Consider the following 21,847-nt stretch of genomic DNA (forward strand, 5'->3'; position numbering starts at 1 on the left):
TGGATTTAGCAGACAGAGACGTAATGAAGCTATCATAAATGTGTTTTTTTAAAATATGTCTAAAGAATCAAAATACAGTCTTAAAGATGGCTCGGATAAGGAATCTCAGTGGGAAAAGAAATGAAATGGACCTTTTAAGAACTTGAAAAGTGTAGTAATAGAAATAAATAACTCACACAAGTAGGTTAATGGCAGATTAGAGATGAGAGAAGAAAGTGCCAGTGAGTTTGAAGACAGGTCAATAATGATGATCCAGTCTGAAGAACAGAGAGGAAAAGATTGAAGCAAAATAAATTCAGGCCCAGGGTTCTACATGATTGGAATACTAGAAGGAGAAGAGAGTGAAACGGGCAGAAAGAATTTGTAGGATTGTTGGCTCAGACTTACCAAATATGATGAAAAACACAAATGTAAGAATCTTAGTGTACCTCAAGGTTAAAAGGAACCACACCTGTCCACAATTAAACTCCTGAAAATTAACGATAAGGGGAAAAAAATGGAAAGCAGCCATAATTAAAAACATGTTACATACTTTGGGAAAATGGTAAGAATAACCATAGGTGTCTCATCAGAAATAATATCTTTAAAGTGCTGAAAGAGAAAAAAAAATCTATAAACCAAGAATTCTATGTCAAGCAAAAATATTCCTCAAAAATGAAGGTGAATAAAAGACTATCAGTTAAATGAAAGTGATTAATCTGGATGCTAGAGAATGTCCTTTAATCCAAAGGAAATGATACCATTTGGATACTTAGATCAATAGGATAAAGAATATCAGATAGGATAAATAAGATCTGTAGGATAAAGAAAAAAAAGACTCATCTTTTCTTCAAAATTTACATAAAAGCCATCTGATGAGTGTGAAAAGCAAAAATAATCACACTGTCATGTGGGGTTATGATATTTGTAGAAGTAAAAGATCTGAGGGCAGTAACACAATTTAGAATGTGTCTATGGAACTGCACTGCTTGGGGACACCTGTGTCTCTTTGAAGCATGAAGTGGGCAGCCAATAATGGCAGGTATGATACAGGAAGGGAGAACTTGCTGAGTTGAGAAGACACAGATTCAAGTCAGGGAGGCTGTGGCATCAGGAAGTTTTGGGTCAGAACTCAGGAGAGCAGAGCGCTACCCTGAAGAAGAATTCCAGGGGAAGAGCTGGTGTTTCCCCGAGTCCTGTCCCTTAGACTGAAAGCTGGGGCTCTTCTCTTGGAGTCTCATAGGCAGCCTTCCAACTCCCTGGGCATTCCAGAATGCAGTGAGGACTGTTTCTGTCTGTATGAGCTACCCACGATCAAGTTTATTCCTTGAAATCCTGGTGTGTCTTCCTAGTTGTTCATTCTTTACTGATGATCTCAAAATAATTTTCCTGGACGTACTAGCATGTTTATCCTCCATTTAGAAAATTATAATGAATAAGCCTTTTTACTTGTTTTATTTCCATTTTATTTTTATTTTTTATCAAAGTGATCTATATATATTTTAAGCAGACTTATCATAAAAACTGCATTCCTTTGTCCCATTCTTCCTGCCTCCAAATCTCTACTGCTAGAGGCAGACACCTAGAGACTTCTGGCTGCTTTTCCTGTTGCTTCCTTTACTTACATATTTCTTGTTATCATACTTGTGCTACTATCTTTTGATTATTTCGTTCTAGATATTACCTGTTAATTTCCTACCATTTCATCCAACCCATACACTTTCTGTTTTCCTAGTGTAAGTCTTTCCTTAAATCATGTTCATTTCTTTATGACTCTATACAAATATTATTCATAGTTTGGCCATGCAGTTTATTTTAATTACAGTTCTTTTCTGAACATCTTTTTGTTGTCCTTGGTGTAAGTGACCACTTTGCCTTGTTTTCTATATAACTCTCACCAGTTTATCCCCAAACTTTCCAACCCATAATTCCTTTCTCTCTCGGACACATTATGTAACCTAGCAGTTCCCATTTACCTTTTGGAGAGAGCTACGCTCGAGTCTTGCCTTCTCCCTTCTCATCCAGACTGTTCTGCTGGCCAGTTGTAGCACAGTCATGCCAGGACTACCCTACTCTTCATCATGGGCTTCACTGCATGGCAGTCCAGCAGCGCATCCGCTGTTTCCTGGCTCCCATTTCTGGCTTTCTCTTCATCTGGTAGTAGCTCCTGAGAAGGGTTCTAATGGAAGTAAATATTTTATAGTCTTGTACATGTGAAAAATGCTTTCACTTCTACCCTCATACTTGATTGATAATTTGAGCATAGTATTACAGATTTGAAATGATTTTTCTTAGAATTTAGCAGGCATGGCATTGTCTTCTAATTTAATGTTGAGACATCTGGTGCCACTCTAAATCTCATTTGTTCTATTATAACCTTTCCCCCCTTTTCTAGGAGCATTTAGGATATTCTGTTTTTCCCAGTGTTCTGAAATGTTATGATTATATGACTTTGTATGGATCTTTATTTATCACCTGAGCAGCTCCTTTAATTTTAGCCTTTCCCAGATTTTGTGACTTTCCAAATCAAGTCTCAGCTTGCTTTTTGGTTCTCACGTATAAATTGAAACTATGCCATCTTAATCACTACACCTTTATAAGAAGTCAGTTTCTGGGAAGGATGTCCTGCTATAATTCTTTTTCCTCTTCTAAGATTGTCTTGGCTATTCTTGGCCATTTGTTTTTCCATATGATTGTTAGGATTATATTATTGGTTTATATACATACATGTACACACATACCCCTTCAGAAACAAGCTTGTAGACCTGCATTGAATTTAGAGGTTAATTTTGGGGAAATTTATATCTGTAACATGGAATCTTCCCTTCCACAAACATGGTGTCTCTCTCCATTGTTTTAGGTTTTCTTTTGTGTCTGCTATTGAAGTTTTATAATCATGTTCACTGTAAATCCATTACCTTTATTTGTTAAATTTGTTCCTAGGCACACTGTGGATTTTGGGGGCGTGGAGCATTATAGATGATAACTTTTATAATTTTTCAGTTTAACAGCTTGTTGCTTTTGTTTAGGACCACAGTTGATTTTTGTATACTCATCTTGAAACTAACAAGCTCACTAAATTTTTTATTAGTTCAAAATAATTTGTAGATTCTTCTAGGTTTTGTATGTATACAATCATGCAATCCACCAATAATGATCAACTTTAGGTTTTGTCTTTAACAAATGCTTACATATGCTGTTTCCCCCCCGTATGCAATCAGTGACCTTCAGTGCAATATTAGAGACATATGGTAATAGGGAGTTCTTTGCTTTGTTCTTGATGCTAATGGTGTTTTTTTCTGTAGTTTCAAATTAAGTATGATGTTTGCTGTAAGTTTTTGGTAGATATTCCTTACAAGATTAAGGAAATTTCTGTGTCTTATTATGAAATTTCTGTTTCTTATTAGCATAGAATGTCTTGTTATGGTTGTTATTGTTGTAATCAAATGACTTTTCTGCATCCAGTGAGATGATGATATTAGGGTGTTTTTCCTTTAATCTGTTAAACTGATGAATGACAAAGATTATCTAATGTTAAATCATCCATTCTTTGGCCAAACATAACTCTATCATGAAGATGTATTGATATTTTTGAACAAATTGCTGGATTGACTCTGCTAATATTTTATATTGGATTGTTACCAGAGATTGACCATTCTGAGATTGCAGTATGATTTTCTTTCTCAAATTGTTCTTGTCTGATTCTTGTGTTTGGGCTATCTTAGCCTTATAAAATGGACAGGTGGTAGTCCTATTCTCTCCCCTTATCAATTTTGGCTTTAGAACAGTTTATATAATACAGAGGTTATCTATTTTTTAGGAAATTGGTAGACCTCACTTTTGTTTTATGTTAATCACCATATATTACATCATTAGTTTTTTTTTTCTGCTTTATTTTTATTTAAGAAATTCTTTCCTATAACTATGTCAAAATTTTTTCGTTTTTTTTCTATTTTATTTTTATTTATTTATTTATTTATTTTTATTCTTATGTTAATCCCCATACATTACATCATTAGTTTTAGATGAAGTGTTCCATGATTCATTGTTTGTGCATAACACCGAGTGCTCCATGCAGAACGTGCCCTTTTAAATCACCTTTACCTTGGTTTGGTTTTGTTTTCCTCTTGTTTTTTTGGTTTGTTTTCCAGGTAGATTTTATACTATTGATTCACATTTTTTAATGGTTATAGGTCTGTTTGGTTTTCTATTTCTTCCTGAGTCAGTTTTGGTAAGTTATATTTTTTTTCTATGAAAATTGTCTATTTTCTGTGAGTTTTCAATTTTGTTGGTATAATGTTCATATTGCACTCTTCCTAGCTTTAAAATCTCTGTTACATGTGTAGTTTTGTTGTTTTTTCAATCCTAATGTTTGCTTGTGCTTTTCTTTCCCTTCATCAGTCCTGATATATAGAGCATTTTACTATTTTTCATTTCTAAATATTTTCCAACTTTAGTTAGAATACTTCTGTGGACCATTGATTATTTAGATATCTGCCTTTTAATATCTTTAGTGTAGTATTTACTTATTTATTTGGTTCTTTCTAGTTTTATTTTACTGGAGTGTGGGTCTATTTGATATCAGTTTTTTCTGGCATTTGTCAAGATTTGCTTTTGCTTTATAACAGGCTAGGTTTTATAATGTTACTTGTTTGTTTGAAAATAATACACTCTTTTTAATTTCTGGGTGCAGGTTTCTATGTGGGTCCATAAGATTGAAGTTGTTAATTTGTTGTTCAAATTTTTTATATTCTTACCAGTTTTATTTCTTTCTGCTATACCATCTATTATTTTAAAAGTCTTATTATGATACTGAATTTATTAATTTTTCCTTGTAATCAACGATGTTTTCACAACCCTTTTGTAGCTACATTGTTAGGTATATTCAGAATTGCTATTCCAGGGTATTTTCTTTTACAATTATGTTAATGAATTTTTAAAAATCTTAATAATGATTTTGCCTTTAGAGTCTATTTTAACTGATAGAAATATAGCTACCATAATTTTCTTTTAACATCTGCCTGATGTATCTTTTCCATCCTTTTACTTTTAACCTTTCTGTGTCCTATGTTTAGGTATATCCCTTTTAAACAGATTATTGCTAATTTTTAAAAATATTTGTTCATTTTGGTTTTATTTGTCATCCAGTGTGATGATGCTGTCTTTTAATAGGTAAATTTAATCCATTTATAAATTTTATGATGATCAATATATTTGTATTTATTCTTAGTATCTGATCTTGTGCTATTTACTGTAGGTTTTGCTTGTTTGTTTGCATGCATGCTTTTTTCCCCCACTTTCCTGCCTGCTGTTGATTTGGTCAAGTGTAGTTTAATTTCTCTTTTTATTTAACATCTTTGGAAGCTATACATTCTATTTCAATTATTTTAATGTTTATCTTTAAATTTTTAACACTTAAGGTTTACCTAAAGTCTAGAGTCAGTTTCTCCACCATATTCCTAAGCCAAACAAGAAATTCGGTTTATCTTATACCATATACAAAAATTAACAAAAAACTAATCCAAGATCTGAATATAAGAGCTAAAACTATAAAACTCATAGAAGAAAACATAGGGGAATGCTTTATGACATTGGATTTAGCAATGATATCTTGGACATGACCCCAAACAACAGGCAACAAAAGGAAAAATAGATCAATAGGACTATACCACCTTTGTGACTGTGTCAGTCATCTTGGTGAAAAGGCAAACGATGGAATGGGAGAAAATAGTTGCAAATCATATGTCTGATTAGGGGCTAATTATCCAGAATATGTGATAATATAATTACCTACAACTCAGTAACAGAGCAATTCAAAATGTGCAAAATACTTGAATAGACATTTCTCTGAAGAAGATATAGAAATGGCCAACAAGCTCAGTGTCCCTAGTCATTAGGGAAATACAAATCAAAGATACTACCTCACACCCATTAAGTGACTACTGTTAAAAAAATTTTTTAAATCCTGCAATAAAACAGAAAAGAATTGTTGGTGAAGATGTGAAAAAATTGGAACACTTGTGTTCTGTTGGTGTTAATGTAAAGTGTAAAATGCTGTAGCCACTCTGAAAAACAGTATGGCAGTTCTTCAGAAAATTAAAAATAGAATTATTGTATGATCCAGCAATTCTACTTCTGGGTATGTAATATACTTCACAGAATTGAAAGTAGTGACTCAAAGAGGTACTTGTACACCCACATTCATAGTATCCACAATATCCAAGAGATTTAAGTAACCAAAGTGTCCATCAGTAGATGGATGGATAAAGAAAATGTGATATTTACATGTAATGGAATATTATTATTCAGTCTTAAAAAGAAGGAAATTTTAACACATGATACAAGATGGATAAGCCTTGAAAATGTTAAGTGATTTAAGCCAGACATAAAATATCAAATATTGTATGATTTCATGGCTCTGAGGCACCTAGGGTAGTCAGACTCAGAGAGAAAGTACAGTGGTAGTTATCAGGGCCCAGGATGGGGCGGGAGGTGGTCAGGGGGCAGTTAGTGCTTACTGGATGCAGAGTTTCAGTTTTGCAAGATGAAAAGAGTTATGGAGAAGGATAGTGGTGATGGTTGCACCACAGCATGAATGTGCTTCATGCCCTTGGAGTGTATGCTTGGAAATGGTTATAATGGTAAATTTTGTGCTATGGGTATTTTACCACAATTAAAAATAATAATTAAAAAGTAAATTAAAAATAAAGATGAGAAAATAAGAAACTTCAACCACTTGAATCCTAATTGTTCCCTTGGTAACATGTTACTGTTTTCTGGTATTTTAGTTCCATCTGATATTTCAACCTTTAAATAGTTGTCCCTCCTACTCTGCTACCTCTCTTTCTCCTTCTCTTTTTCCTACTCCTCCTTGTCTTCTTCCTCTTTGTCATTATTTTGTCAAATTAATGACTGTATGTATGTTAAAGTTTACTAATACCTTTGTTCACAGTCGCTTCTACTATCACGTTCTTCCATGTGCATTAAATTTCTTGTTTCCTCAAGTGCGTCCTTATGTTTATCTGAAAGTCTATACATGGAAAATCACTCACTCTTTGTGTGAAAATGTCTATACTTAACCCCCATTTGTGTGTCATATTTAGGTGACAATTATTTTGTCTTGTCGCTTTGAAGATACAATTCCATTTTCTTCTGACTGCTGTGTCAGTGCTAATAATTCCGCTGTCAGTCTAATTGCTGTGCCTTGGTAGGCAACCTCTTTATATTCTTTACTGTTTTGAAGATCTCTTTGCCTTTGGTACTCTGCAGTTCAACTGAAGTTCAACTGCAAGAAGTGGATCTGGTTTTATTTATCTTTTCATATCTTTTACCTATTCACTTTTTTTTTTTTTATTTTAAGGATTAGCTTTTTGGGGTTTTTTCCCCCATTTCTAGGACTTCATTTCACTTTATAAATCTTTCTTTTCTTATGATTTCACTTTTTAAATCATCTCTAATCATTTTAAACATACTTATTTCATGAAGTAGAATTGATCATTGTTAGGGGTCTAATTATATTGCTTCAATTTTTGACTTTTTTTTTGTAATGGATTGTTTCCTCATTTAGTCTGTATTTTTGGATTGTGAGCTCATCTTCAGTGGGCTATTATATGTGAGAATTATATGTGCTCATGTTTGATCATGTGTCCTATAAAATAGTGAGTTTTGAATAGTAGTAGTTTTGAATTTGTTATGCCAGGTTTTTAGTGTGCACCTTACCTGGTGCCAGTATTTTTGCCAATTCCTTGGCCTGAGGACTTCTGGACCACAGAAGCACTATGATTTAGAATATCCACTGCTGGGACTATGTGGCTGAAAGTGATGAATTTTGGGAGGAGCAATTTTTTTCTTCACATTTCAGCCACAATCAATATAGATAAAATATCTTTCTCTGAGTGGCAGATTTTTATAATTCACCTTTCACTTACCCTCTAGAGTAAAGGCTATTATATGGGGTGGATTCTTGCTTCAAACTTCATATAAGCTGAGGGCTGTCCTCTTGTCCTCATGGATATATTAAAATCCAAGTACGTAGAAAATGAAAACCAACATTCCCCAGCCCCATTCCTGCTATAACACTTATCACCCTGGTTCTCAAACATTTGATTACCAGCCCCTAAGAATTTCTTTTTTCTCTAAGAGCTCATTTATATGTTTACAAAAATGGTTGTTATATTTTATCTAGCATTTTTAAGAGTTTGAGGTACATGAGTTTTCAAGTTCCCTTATCTCAGTATTATCAAAGAGGAAGTCTATTCTAATGATTACTAAGAATGATATTTTTTTCTAGAAAATCCAGAATATTAGCATTATTCTACCTTGAGAATGTTCTTTTTTGATATGCTTCTTTAAAACATACAAAGAAACAATTTTATTTTACCTCAGAGTACCTTACAAGATGTGTGTGTGCCCAGGATCATTTTTAGTGATTATTTTCTTATTTAGATCTAACTTGCTTATTTTTTGAAGAATATGTTTCAAACCCCTCTGTAATTTTTAAAATTAATAAGTAGTTTGCAGTACATTGTTAATATTGATTTCCTTAGGTTTGAATTAAGGTGTTTTAAAATAATTTCCGGGTTGCTGATAAGTATTGGCCTGTTTTTTTTTTCAGGCTATATTTTCCTTTGACAAATTGCAGAATTTTCCTAGTTCCATTATTTATATGAATGTGTTGGTTAATAATATCAATAATAGTACAGTACAATGTTCTGTACTAAATACTCAGTTTGTTTTTAATGGCTGTGGTGTTCAAATAATTTCATTACCTTAAATGTAGTCAGTGAAGTACCAGCAATAATAAAGATTCTATAGTATTATGAAATCTGGAGGACTACTAGTGTGGAGATTATATACAATTTAACAAGGAGGCTAAATTCAGGTAATGACAAAGTTGTAGTTGTTTTGAAATAATGTCTGTTGTATGAGTAAGTGTAAATATTTTTAATTAAAAATTGTTAATTGTTTCTAATATAATAGATTACTAAAAATGTGTGAACTTCTTCAGGTCCAGTCCTCAGTGGCTGTTGGAACTCCAGATTATATCTCTCCTGAAATCCTTCAAGCCATGGAAGATGGGAAAGGGAGATATGGGCCTGAATGTGACTGGTGGTCTCTGGGGGTCTGTATGTATGAAATGCTTTATGGAGAAACGCCATTTTATGCAGAATCTCTGGTGGAGACATATGGAAAAATCATGAATCATAAAGTTAGTATATTTTACTATTTTTCAATTGAATGTGGTAAATGATACATAAAATAAATTTAAAGTAATGTGATAGTTAAAAAAGAATTTTTTAAAAAACAACATTCTAATTCCTATGCTAATAGGGGACCTGACAAAAGTGAATAATCAAAACCCATAAATTGTGCATAAAATTATGAGTTCTTACCTTCTCCTGTATTTTATTAGAAATGCTAATAAATAGGAAATTAAAGGGTTTCCAGTAGAATAACAAAATTGGTAAGCAGATAATTTATATCCTTACTACTGTAAGTATACTCATGACTAGAATGCATTTAAAAAATTCTCACCCTGGGGCACCTGGGTGGCTCAGTCGTTAAGCATCTGCCTTCGGCTCAGGTCATGATCCCAGAGTCCTGAGATCGAGCCCTGCATCGGGCTCCCTGATCAGAGGGGAGTCTGCTTCTCCCTCTCCCACTCCCCTTGCTTGTGTTCCCTCTCTTGCTGTCTTTTTCTATCAAATAAATAAATAAAAATCTTTAAAAAAAAATAAAAAATTCTTATCCTTAGCCATAATAAATCTGAGATATTCTTTTTCCCCTGGCAAAGATGAAAAGAAAAATTACATTCTGTACTGTAAATAATCCAGTGAGATGGACATTGTTAGACATTGTTGATAGGAATATAAATTGATGTAATCTTTCTGTCAACAAGTCTGTAAGTATGCATCTAGAGCCTTAAAAATGGTTAGAACTTTGGATTGAGCAACTTCAGTTTTAGGAATCTGCCCTAAGGAAATATTCAGTCGAACCAGGATGTTTGTACAAGGATACTTATTCCAGTCTTCTTTATGATCAAAACAGTGAAAACAATCCGGATTCACCACAGAAACAAATTAATAGAGCCTTAATCCATTTAGTTCCCAGTGAAATAGAAATAAATTGTAATAAAGAGAGGAAGGTTCTGATTGATTGGTTTCAGAAGATTGTGAGCAGTTGCAAACACCTGGAATGGGAATGTCCCATAAAAGGGGGGTGAGACCGTATGATCAGTTGCTTCACGAATATATTAATCAGTTGATGCTCTTCTGTGGAGTTGGTGCTCTTTCTGCCTGGCTGCAAGGATAATCTGTTAAATAGTTATGGAGAGTTGGAAGACAGGGAATAGCCAGCTACTGAGTTGTAAAGAGCACATGTAGCATTTCACAGAGAGATCATTGTCTGTGACACGTGGCTCAGAGCACGGACTGTGGAGTCAGGCCACTCTTCCAAAATCCCAGCTCTCCCGTTTACTACTTGTGTGACTGGGAGCAACTGACTGAACTCCCTGGGCCTTTGGGTCTCTTCTATAAAATCAGGATAATAGTGGAACCTGCCTTTGAGGCTTGCTGTGAGGATTATAAGCGTTAAGTGAATAAAGTGTTTCCACGAGTGCGAAGTCCATGGTCCGTTCTTTACAGGTGTTTGCTGTTGTTACTTAATGCTTAGTTTGTGGCGTATATGAACATCGTCAGTCATAAACACTCTACTGAAATGTTGAGTCAGATTCTACTTTTAATAAGTTCTCTTCCTTTTGACAGCAGTTTAGGGTATTTTAGCATTTAATTTATTCTTCCTTCTACAGTGCATGTGTAACTAAGTCACATATAAAATTAAAAGTTCTTTTAGGAAAATGCTTTTTTTCTTGTAGGATGAGTACCCTGCACTAGTGTACACTTATTACACATTTTTAAAATGCATTTTTAAGAAAATAAATGTTAATCAACCTACTTAGGGAGTTAAATACTGATTTATATTTTGTTTCTTTATTCTGTGTCTAGGAGAGGTTTCAGTTTCCAGCTCAAGTGACCGATGTGTCTGAAAATGCTAAGGATCTTATTCGAAGGCTCATTTGCAGCAGAGAACACCGACTTGGTCAAAATGGGATAGAAGACTTTAAGAAACACCCGTTTTTCAATGGAATTGATTGGGATAATATTCGAAACTGTGAAGCACCTTATATTCCAGAAGTTAGTAGCCCAACAGATACATCAAATTTTGATGTGGATGATGATTGTTTAAAGAATTCTGTAAGTATGACATTGCGAAGAAGTTCTGTCCCTCTCTTTCTTTTTAATGTGGTTATGAAGCAATTGTATGGACCTCCTTATCAATTACCAGTCAGACAGTTATCATGGCTTCTAGTATTTATTCTCTCATATATTGAGAAATTAAGAGTTCACTGAGGCGAACATGTTTATTCATGACAAGGAGCAAAATTAAACTTCATGTATTGACTAATGAGATCAGTTACGCTGTGAGGTTTCTTAGGAAGAAGAGAAATTAGGTGCTTAGAAAAGTGGACTTTGATGGCAGAATAAAGAGGTTGGCAAATCTCTCCTTAAAAAGCTCCACGATACTGGACAGAATTGTCAAAAACAACCATTTTGGGGCTTGACACCTCAACCCAAGGGAAGTAAATTGAGAAGCATTTATTCATGAGAAACTGAACTTTGGTTAAACACTGCCCCACCCCATTCCATCAGCCTGGTTGGGGCCATGGTGCTGCTGGCAGGAGACTGACTTGATCTGGAGAGCTCCCCGTGCCCAGTGGTGTTGCCACTAAAAGTAGCAAACGTGGTAGGAAGTGAAGGGTGTGGGGGGTGGGAATCTACAGCCTTGCTATCCTGAGGTTGTAGCCTCCCTTGAGGCGGGTGGCAGACCAGCAGAGTCGCCAAACATTGGACCGCTTTTAGCTTGTGGGCCGGCATAGTTCGTCAACCCCTGCTCTGCACCTTTAGGTTACATTGTTACAATTTAGGACAGTAAGAACATAAAATTTTATGGATGTTGCCTTTTTAGCTTCTTAATTTGAACTTTTTTTTATCCCATTATTTTATTTCTTATGGTTTTAATTCTGCACTAAGAATTTGTATATTGATTTTCTGTCACTTTTCACTGTTCAGGAGGTAGCATGGGCAAGGCAGGTAAGGACTTCTTATGCTTCCCTCTCTGGGCCTCCAAGAAAAAATTAAATGGACTTTCCTCATCGGTGTTTTATTGTAAGAATTACATTTTACTGTAAACAGAAATTTGCATCATTCCAAATTAAATACATAGTACAGTCGATTCTGATTATGGTAGTTATATGTTCCATAAAGTTTCTGTGTACGCTGTATTCATGAATATTGAACTAGGGGAAATTTCCTAGGGGAAATTCAGGGTTAGGTTCTTCTGAACCTCTGGTCATTTCATTCAACCAGTCGGTACATAACCTTGTTTTATGTATGTTTCTTTTTAAAGACACCTTATTGAATATATATTGTTGATTAACAGCAAGTTCACAGCCAACAGCAGTGTAACTCAGGCCTGAGCAAAGCTTCTCTAACACACATACGTATTTGTAAGGCACATCATAGCTGTCTTGCTTAGAAACCATCTAGATGGCCCTTCTGCACTATGGTTGGAGGACATTTTAAACAACACAGTCACCCATAAGAAGCAGAAAAACGTGAAAGATGTGGCACATGCAGACCTTGGAAGGAATACTTTTTCATCATATCAGCTGAAACAAGAAGGCAGAGCGTCTCCTTGTTCAGTCGCAGCTGGAAACTTAGGCATTGAGTGGCTCAAAAAATTTTTTTTGCTCTGCCTATGTCTGCAAGTGATTGCAGAAGTACTATGAATATTGATTTGGGTTACAAATAATTTTTAGCGACGAGGCAGATCTGCACATATGCATACCTGAATAATCATTGTGCTCTCAATGTCAGACTTTCCACCTGGAGTTTAATTTTATTAGAACATTACAGTGGCAGTGTTGATTGTCTGGATTCTAGATCACTGCGCATCTGCACCAGACTTCATCGAACAGCCATGTATTTCCTATTGATAGTTAATATTATAGGCCAACCTACAGGTCACAGTTATTTATTTCTTACCAGATGTTCTTTCCTCCTTCAGGAAACGATGCCCCCACCCACACATACTGCATTTTCTGGGCACCATCTGCCATTTGTTGGTTTCACATATACTAGTAGCTGGTAAGTTGGAAAAGTTAACATAATTTGGACAACTTAAAGCAAATTAAGATGAATTGAACTTTTAAAAAAATATATGAGAGAGCCTTGTAAGTCAAAAAAATTTTAAAATAGAGGCTGAAGCTACTGCTGGAAAAAGTTAGATATCCTGTAACGAATAGAACATAGGAGAATCTTAAGTCATTTTGGAGAGAAATAGAGCTGAGTCTTCCTCTCAGCACTGGGGCAGGAATTGGAAGAGTCCCTTGCGTTTGAGCATATACGCTCCAGGTGCCAAGTGCCAGGACCAGCCCTGTTTTCACAGACTGCTTCCCGGTCCTCCTTCCCCGGTGTAAGCGGAGTATGATTATATTCACTCCTTGTGCGTCCTCCCTCAATTTCTCGACTGACTCCTGTTCTCCTTCATGGTCTTGCTGAGTTGACATCATCATTACAGTTCAAGTTCCTGTGCAGTTCACAGCGTCCAAAGAAAAGCATCTGACCATTCTCACTGGTCTCACCTTCCACAGTCATGATTACCGATCTCCAGGACCCTTCTCGTGCCTGTGCCCACTCTCCTGCTCTCCCCTGATGAGCTCACTTCTCCCTGCATGGAGAGGTTGATGCAGGCAGCTTTCACACGCTCCTCTGCACGGTCCCGCCTGCCTGCCTCTGGCCCCGAGCACTCGCCTGTGAGGATGAACCCTGGGGGCTCCCAGTCAGTCCTGTCTCATGTGTCTGCACTCATCTTGTGAGTCATGGCTCCTTCCCATCACAGCACTTCTGTCTTTTACCTTCCAGGGTGCTTGCCTGACTTCCCACCTTTCTGGCCAGTCCTCCTCTGTCTCTGCAGCTGATGCCTTCTGATCTCCCAATCTCCCTGGGCCCCATGGCTTTATCTTGGGACCTTTTCCACTTATACTGTGGTTCATTCCCAGATACTTGCTGGTGACTCCTGAATGTGAGACTCCTCTGCCCTCTCCTACTTAAAACCTCTCTGAACCACCTACTCAAATGTTTATAAACTCGTCTCTTAGATTTCTTTGAACCTGTCTGGTCCTGCTAAAAGATAAGTTGGAACGTGTCACTCACCTGTTCCAGACCTATCCTCACAGTCCCCTAACTCCAGTGGCTTATATCTTAATCCAAACCAACATTCTGACCAAGACCCTGCATGACTGGCTCGCTTTCTCTTTCCCGCTACTCTTAACCTGGCTGACTCTGCGGCAGCCACACACGGCTCCTTTCTGGCATGGTCCCAGGCCAGAAAACCTACTCCTATCTCAGTGCTCTTGCGCTTCTATTCCATCTGCCTGGAATGCTCTTCCCCCCAGTTACTCCCTCTGGACTTTATTCAGAGTTCCTCTCTGAGTGATAGCCTCCTGGCCACTTTGTCTGGATTTTTATTTCTTCCCCCTCAATATGTCACCTCTTCCTTTCCTGCTTGATGTTTTCTCCTTAGCATTCAGCACTGCCTAATGCCCTGAATATTGTACTTATTTATCTCGTTTGTTTCTGTCTCCATCGTGGGAACATAAGCTCTTCATGGACAAGTGTCAAATTTGCTTACTGCTGAATGTCCAACACTTCAAATATTTTTAGCTAAATTGTATTGAATTAAAGGAAGCATTTCACTTTTGAGTCCAGATTCTGACAAAGAGGACCATGGTATGTGCTTTTGACTACTGTTTCACTTAGGTGGTCACCTTTTGTTCAGCAAACATCATTTTATAATTTGTGGTTATTGAAATTCAAGACAATTGGGACTATTTCTCATTTTTAAAAAATGCTTCTAAAAAGTGGTCTGTGTTAAGATTTGTAAACATTGTGTTTTACCATCACCCTAGACGGCTAACTGTAGCTATATATTGAAATCCATGTTTTAAATAGACAGCTGCAGAAGGCTCTCTCTGTTTCTTCACTTTCTTTTACGCATGAACTCATGTTTTTCTGTTTCTTCAGTGTTCTTTCCGATCGGAGCTGTTTACGTGTCACAGCCGGTCCTGCGTCCCTGGACCTTGATGTCAGTGTCCAGAGGACTCTCGACAACAACCTGGCAACCGAGGCGTATGAGAGGAGAATCAAGCGCCTCGAACAGGAAAAACTTGAGCTGAGTAGAAAGCTTCAAGGTAAATATAGTTAACGATGGTATCTTCCCTTTTGGAGTTGGACTCAGAGTTTGAAGAACTATTGATTATGAGGGGTTGTTTTATCTTGAAAAGAAATTTTTGTATGAAGTGGTAAAAATCCAGTTGAAGACTCACGTGGAATATGGAATAATACTGTTTATGTAGACTCATGATGTTAACAGTCCCCCCAGCAGCGTTCATTTCCCCACGGGTTCCTTTGTGCACATGTGAACTCGTCTGGGAAGAAGGCGATGGGGCTGCTCTCGGAAAAGGAGCCCTTCCCATCCCAGTGTAGCGCTGGGGATCGCTGTCCTATTTCCTCAGCCTTAAAAGTGCAACTTCCTGGCAAACTGTCCTCTGCAGCATTGCTCCTGGCTTGATACTTGGTGACTGTAAAATGCACTTGGCAAACCTCCTACTGTTCTGACTTCTCTTGGTCTCTTGATTCTTACACATCCAAGGATCCTATCCTCCACCTGACCTCATCCAACTCCTGTGTTGAGACTACAGTATCCAGAATTCATTATTAATCTCAATTTCTGTTTTTTTTTTGAAGTCTTTTTTCTTTTTAAGTTTTTATTTATTTATTTGTCAGAGAGAGAGAGAGTGCACGAGCAGTGGGGAGTGGCAGAGGCAGAGAGAGAAGCAGATTCTCCACTGAGCAAGGAGCCCTGTGCGGGGCTCAATCCCAGACCCTGGGATCATGACCTGAGCTGAAGGCAGATGCTTAACTGACTGAGCCACCCAGGCGCCCCTAATCTCAGTTTCAAGCAAACCCTGCATCATCTCCTGTTCGTTGTAGTCTAGTTCACTCCCTCTGGTGCCTCCTGTGTTCCTTCCATTCCACTGTTACCTGCAGCTCTGTCCTCCTCACCCTGTGCCTTGTACCCTCCGTCCTTCCATGGTCAGTCATAATCAGACCCTTACTCGGATCCTCACATCCGCTGCTCTGACTTCAGTCTGTCACACTCCCTTGCCAGAACCCCAGCCCTGTTGACCTGCATTCTGTGTGGCTGAAGGTAACGTACTTAGGACTTAGGACAGGCAGGGTGCTGACTGATCCCACTTGAGATTCACGAGTGCAGATCTCGAGTCCACTCCCACTGTGTGCTGCCCAGCAATCCTGCTTCCCAGGCTGTGGCTTCTCACCTGTCAGCATCTGACCCAGTTGACCATTCCTCCTCCTGACAGCTCTTTCTTCTTTTGGCTTCTGGGACACTTGAATCTTCTGGTCTTCTTTTTCCTCATAAACCAGTTATTCTGTCTCTTTCCTGAGTTCTCCTGAACTCTTTGACCTGTGAATGTCAGGGTCCTCCAGAGCAGTCCAGGCTCTTAGGTGCTCAAAACTACAACCTTCCAGGCATCTTTAAGCCCTCTCCTTCTGTCACATCTCCCATTTTGCCCGTCAGCAAACCTGGGCAGCTTTGCCATCACAGAAGATCTGGAGTCCAGTCCCCATTACAGTGTGGCCATCACCCCATTCACATCACCACCACTGTCACCCGCCTTCTTGTAACGACTTTCTAGCTGCTTTCCCTGCCTTAACTCACCCCCGCCTCCCACTGTTCCTTCTGTTTCTAGCCACCCTGGGCTCCCTGGCTGTTCTTTCTACAAACCAGGCATGTCCCCACCTCAGGGCCTTTGCATCAACTGTTGCCCTGCCTTAAATTTTATTCCTTTGGCATTCACATGACTCATTCCCTTACCTCCTTCAGGTTTCTACTTGAGTGTTACCTTGAAATGAGGCTTTTCTGACCACTCTATTTAAAACCTAATCTTGGGGCGCCTGGGTGACTCAGTCGTTAAGCGTCTGCCTTCCGCTCAGGTCATGATCCCAGGGTCCTGGGATCGGGCCCCACATCGGGCTTCCTGCTCAGTGGGAAGCCTGCTTTTTCCTCTCCCACTCCCCCTGCTTATGTTCCCTCTCTCACTGTCTCTCTCTGTCAAAAAATAGATTTTAAAAATCTAAAAAATAATAAATAAATAAATAAATAATTTTAAAAAATACAATGTAATCTTGTTTTATCTCCAGCATTTACTCCCCTCTTTCCTCCTTTATTTTCTCCAGAGTAAGGGACATAACATACAATTTATTTTACTTACTCCTTTTGTGAACAAAGGAATGTTTGTATAAATAATCAAATAGCTTGTAACTCTTAAGAGAGAAATAATCAAGTTTTACAACAATAAAATTTTGCTGTTATACTTTTAGAGGCCCCATAGAGAAAAAAAAACTACAGACATCAATAAAACAGACTGTTTTCCATTTTTCTGTAAGTTGCTATGATCTCTGCATGTGGATTACTTCTTCTTTGTATAGCAAGTTGTTTCTTTTGACTTTTTCATGAAATATATTTACCATATATCATTGTATAAATTTAAGATGTACACCTTGTTTATTTGCTACATTTATATACTGTAGTAAGATTGTTGTAGTGATGGTTAGTACTTCTGGCACATACATAATTACAGTACAGGATTGTTATCTGTATTTATGACACTGTGCATTAGATCTCTGTGACTTATTTACTACTTGTTGCGATTTGGTACCCTTAAACAACATCAGTCTCATGCCCCCACTCCTGCCCCATCCCCTGGTAAGCACAGTGTTACTCTCGGTTTTTCATGAGTTTGACTTTTTTAGATCTCACATATAAGTGATGTCATACAGTGCTTGTCTTGCTCGGTTGGACTGAGCATCGTGTGCTCCAGGTCCATCCATTCATTTTGTCACAAATGCAGGATACTCTCTCCTTTCTCGTGGCTGAATAACATTCCGTTGTGTACATATACCCTGTCTTTTTTATCCATTCATCCATTGATAGACTTTAGGTTGTTTCCATATCTTGGTTATTGTGAATAATGTTTCAGTAAACATGGGGGTGCTTATATCTCTTCGAAATCCTGCTTTCATTTCCTTTGAGTATATAACCAGATGTGGAATTACTGAATCGTCTGCCAGATTGGTTTTTAATTTTTTGAGGAAACATCATAATGTTTTCCATTGTGGTTGGACCAGTTTACATTCCCACCAACTGTGTACAAGGGTTCCCTTTTCACTCCATCCCCATCAGCACCTGTTGTCTCTTGTCTTCTTCCTGATAGCCATTCTGACAGTATGAGCATCGGGACATTGTGGTTTTGATTTGCATTTCCTTGAGATGAGTGATGTTAAGCATCTTTTCATGTGCCTCTTGGCCATTTTGAAGTACTCTTTTGAAAAGCGTCTATTTAGTTCTTCTGCCCATTTTTAAATTGGATTGTTTTTTGTTACTAAGTTGTATGAGTTCTTCATATATTTTGAATATTAGCCCCTTATCTGATATATTGCTTGCAGAAGTTTTTTTCCCATTCTGTAGGTTGCCTTTTCATTTTGCTAGTTGTTTCTTTTGCTTTACAGAAAGAAGCTTTTGGAAGTTTGATGTAGTCCCATTTGTTGATTTTAGCTTTTGTTGTTTGTGCTTTTGGCATCATATCCAAAATATCATTGCCAACACCAATGTCTGGGAGCTTCTAACCTATGTGTTCTTCTCAAAGTCTTGCTATCAGGTCTTATGTTTAAGTCTTTGATCTATTTTGAGTTAATTTTTGTGAGTGGCGTGAGAGAGGCCCACTTGGCATTGTTCTGCATGTATTTATCCAGTTTTCCCAGCACCATTTGTTGGACAGACTGTCCTTTCTCCATTGGGTATTTTTTGGCTCCCTTGTTGAATATTAGTTGACCATATATGCCAGGATTTGATCCTGGGCTCTCTGTTTTGTTCTGCTGGTCTGTGTGTCTGTTTTCGTACCAGTAACATGTTGTTTTTATTACTGTAGCTTTGTAGTATAGTTTGAAAATTAGGAAGCATGATGCCGCTAGCTCTGTTCTTTTTATCAGGACTGCTCTGTCTTTTCAGGGTCTTTTTTTTTTTTTTATGTAGTGTTCCATGATTCATTGTGTATAACACCCAGTGCTCCGTGCAGAATGTGCCATCTTTAATACCCATCCTCCCACCCACCCTCCCCTCTAGAACCCTCAGTTTGTTTTTCAGAGTCCATCATCTCTCATGGTTCATCTCCCCCTCTGATTTCCCCCCCTTCATTCTTCCCCTCCTGCTATCTTTTTTTTTTTTTAACATATATTGTATTATTTGTTTCAGAGGTACAGATCCGTGATTCAACAGTCTTGCACAATTCACAGCTCTCACCCCATCCCACCCAACCCCACCACTCCAGCAACCCTCAGTTTGTTTCCTGAGATTAAGAATTCCTCATATCAGTGAGGTCATATGATACATGTCTTTCTCTGATTGACTTATTTTGCTCAGCATAATACCCTCCAGTTCCATCCACGTCGTTGCAAATGGCAAGATCTCATTCCTTTTGATGGTTGCATAATATTCCATTGTATGTATATACCTCATCTTTTTTTTTTTTTAAGATTTTATTTATTCATTTGAGACACTGAGATAGAGAGAGAGAGAGAGCATGAGCAGTGGGAGAGGCAGAGGTAGAGGGAGAAGCAGACTCCCCGCTGAGCCAGGAGCCCAATGTGGGGCTCGATCCCAGGACCCTGGGATCATGACCTGAGCCAAAGGCAGATGCTTAACCATCTGAGCCACCCAAGCACCCCTATACCACATCTTCTTTATCCATTCATCTGTCGATGGACATCTTGGCTCTTTCCACAGTTTAGCTCTTATGGACATTGCTGCTATAAACATCGGGGTGCACATACCCCTTCGGATCCTTACATTTGTATCTTTGGGGTAGATACCCAGTAATGCAATTGCTGGATCATATGGTAGCTCTATTTTCAACTTTTTGAGGAACCTCCATACTGTTTTCCAGAGTGGCTGCACCAGCTTGCATTCCCACCAACAGTGTAGGAGGGTTCCCCTTTCTCCGCATCCCTGCCAACATCTGTTGTTTCCTGACTTGTTAATCTTAGCCATTCTGACTGGTGTGAGGTGGTATCTCATTGAGGTTTTGATTTGGATTTCCCTGATGCCGAGCGATGTTGAGCACTTTTTCGTGTGTCTGTTGGCCATTTGGATGTCTTTGGAAAAATGACTGTTCATGTCTTCTGCCCATTTCTTGATTGGATTCTTTGTCCTTTGGGTGTTGAGTTTGATAAGTTCTTTATAGATTTTGGATACTAGCCCTTTATCTGATATATCATTTGCAAATATCTTCTCCCATTCTGTCGGTTGTCTTTTGGTTTTGTTGACTGTTTCCTTTGCTGTGCAAAAGCTTTTCCTCTTGATGAAGTCCCAATCGTTCATTTTTGTCCTTGCTTCCCTTGCCTTTGGTGATGTGTCTAGGAAGAAGTTGCTGTGGCTGAGGTCGAAGAGGTTGCTGCCTGCATCTCCTTTAGGATTTTGATGGACTCCTGTCTCACATTGAGGTCTTTCAACCATTTGGAGTCTATTTTTGTGTGTGGTTTAAGGAAATGGTCCAGTTTCATTCTTCTGCATGTGGCTGTCCAATTATCCCAACACCATTTGTTGAAGAGACGGTCTTTTTTCCATTGGACATTCTTTCCTGCTTTGTCGAAGATTAGTTGACCATAGAGTTGAGGGTCCATTTCTGGGCTCTCTATTCTGTTCCATTGATCTATGTGTCTGTTTTTGTGCCAGTACCATACTGTCTTGATGATGACAGCTTTGTTCAATAGAGCTTGAAGTCCGGAATTGTGATGCCACCAGCTTTGCTTTTCTTTTTCAACATTCCTCTGGTTGTTCGAGGTCTTTTCTGGTTCCATACAAATTTTAGGATTATTTGTTCCATTTCTTTGAAAAAAGTGGATGGTATTTTGATGGGGATTGCATTGAATGTGTAGATTGCTCTAGGCACCATTGACATCCTCACAATATTTGTTCTTCCAATCCATGAGCATGGAACGTTTTTCCATTTCTTTGTGTCTTCCTCAATTTCTTTCATGTCTTCCTCAATTTCTTTCATGAGTATTTTATAGTTTTCTGAGTTACAGATCCTTTGCCTCTTTGGTTAGATGTATTCCTAGGTATCTTACGGTTTTGGGTGCAATTGTAAATGGGATCGACTCCTTAATTTCTCTTTCTTCTGCCTTGTTGTTGGTGTATAGGAATGCCACTGATTTCTGTGCATTGATTTTATATCCTGCCACTTTACTGAATTCCTGTATGAGTTCTAGCAGTTTTAGAGTGGAGTCTTTGGGGTTTTCCACATAAAGTACTATATCATCTGCAGAGAGTGAGAGTTTGACTTCTTCTTTGTTGATTTGGATGCCATTTATTTCTTTTTGTTGTCTGATTGCTGTGGCTAGGACTTCTAATACTATGTTGAATAGCAGTGGTGATATGGACATCCCTGCCGCATTCCTGACCTTAGGAGGAAAGCTCTCAGTTTTTCCCCATTGACAATGATATTTGCTGTGGGTTTTTCATAGATGGCTTCTATGATGTTGAGGTATGTACCCTCTATCCCTATACTCTGAAGAGTTTTAATCAAGAAAGGATGCTCTACTTTGTCAAATGCTTTTTCTGCATCTGTTGAGAGGATCATATGATTCTTGTTCTTTCTTTTGTTAATGTA

The 21,847-nt window shown here is 37.9% G+C and overlaps 1 protein-coding gene across 11 annotated transcripts in view; it reads left to right on the top strand.

Moving 5' to 3' along the window:
- The window catches only part of CDC42BPA (CDC42 binding protein kinase alpha), a 347,703-nt gene that overhangs the window by 156,298 nt on the left and 169,558 nt on the right, over positions 1-21,847 (top strand). For all 11 annotated transcript variants that reach the window (XM_064594441.1, XM_064594443.1, XM_064594442.1 and 8 more), the window contains exons 7-10: positions 8,987-9,187; positions 10,983-11,231; positions 13,105-13,184; positions 15,123-15,289. In XM_064594441.1, the coding sequence (XP_064450511.1) occupies positions 8,987-9,187; positions 10,983-11,231; positions 13,105-13,184; positions 15,123-15,289 (697 nt within the window). The remainder of the gene's footprint in view (positions 1-8,986; positions 9,188-10,982; positions 11,232-13,104; positions 13,185-15,122; positions 15,290-21,847) is intronic.

Source organism: Mirounga angustirostris, unplaced genomic scaffold (assembly GCF_029215605.1).
Source record: "Mirounga angustirostris isolate CCGP_5_RB_7025 unplaced genomic scaffold, mMirAng1.0.hap1 SCAF_6, whole genome shotgun sequence".
In the NCBI taxonomy this organism is placed as follows: Eukaryota; Metazoa; Chordata; class Mammalia; order Carnivora; family Phocidae; genus Mirounga; species Mirounga angustirostris.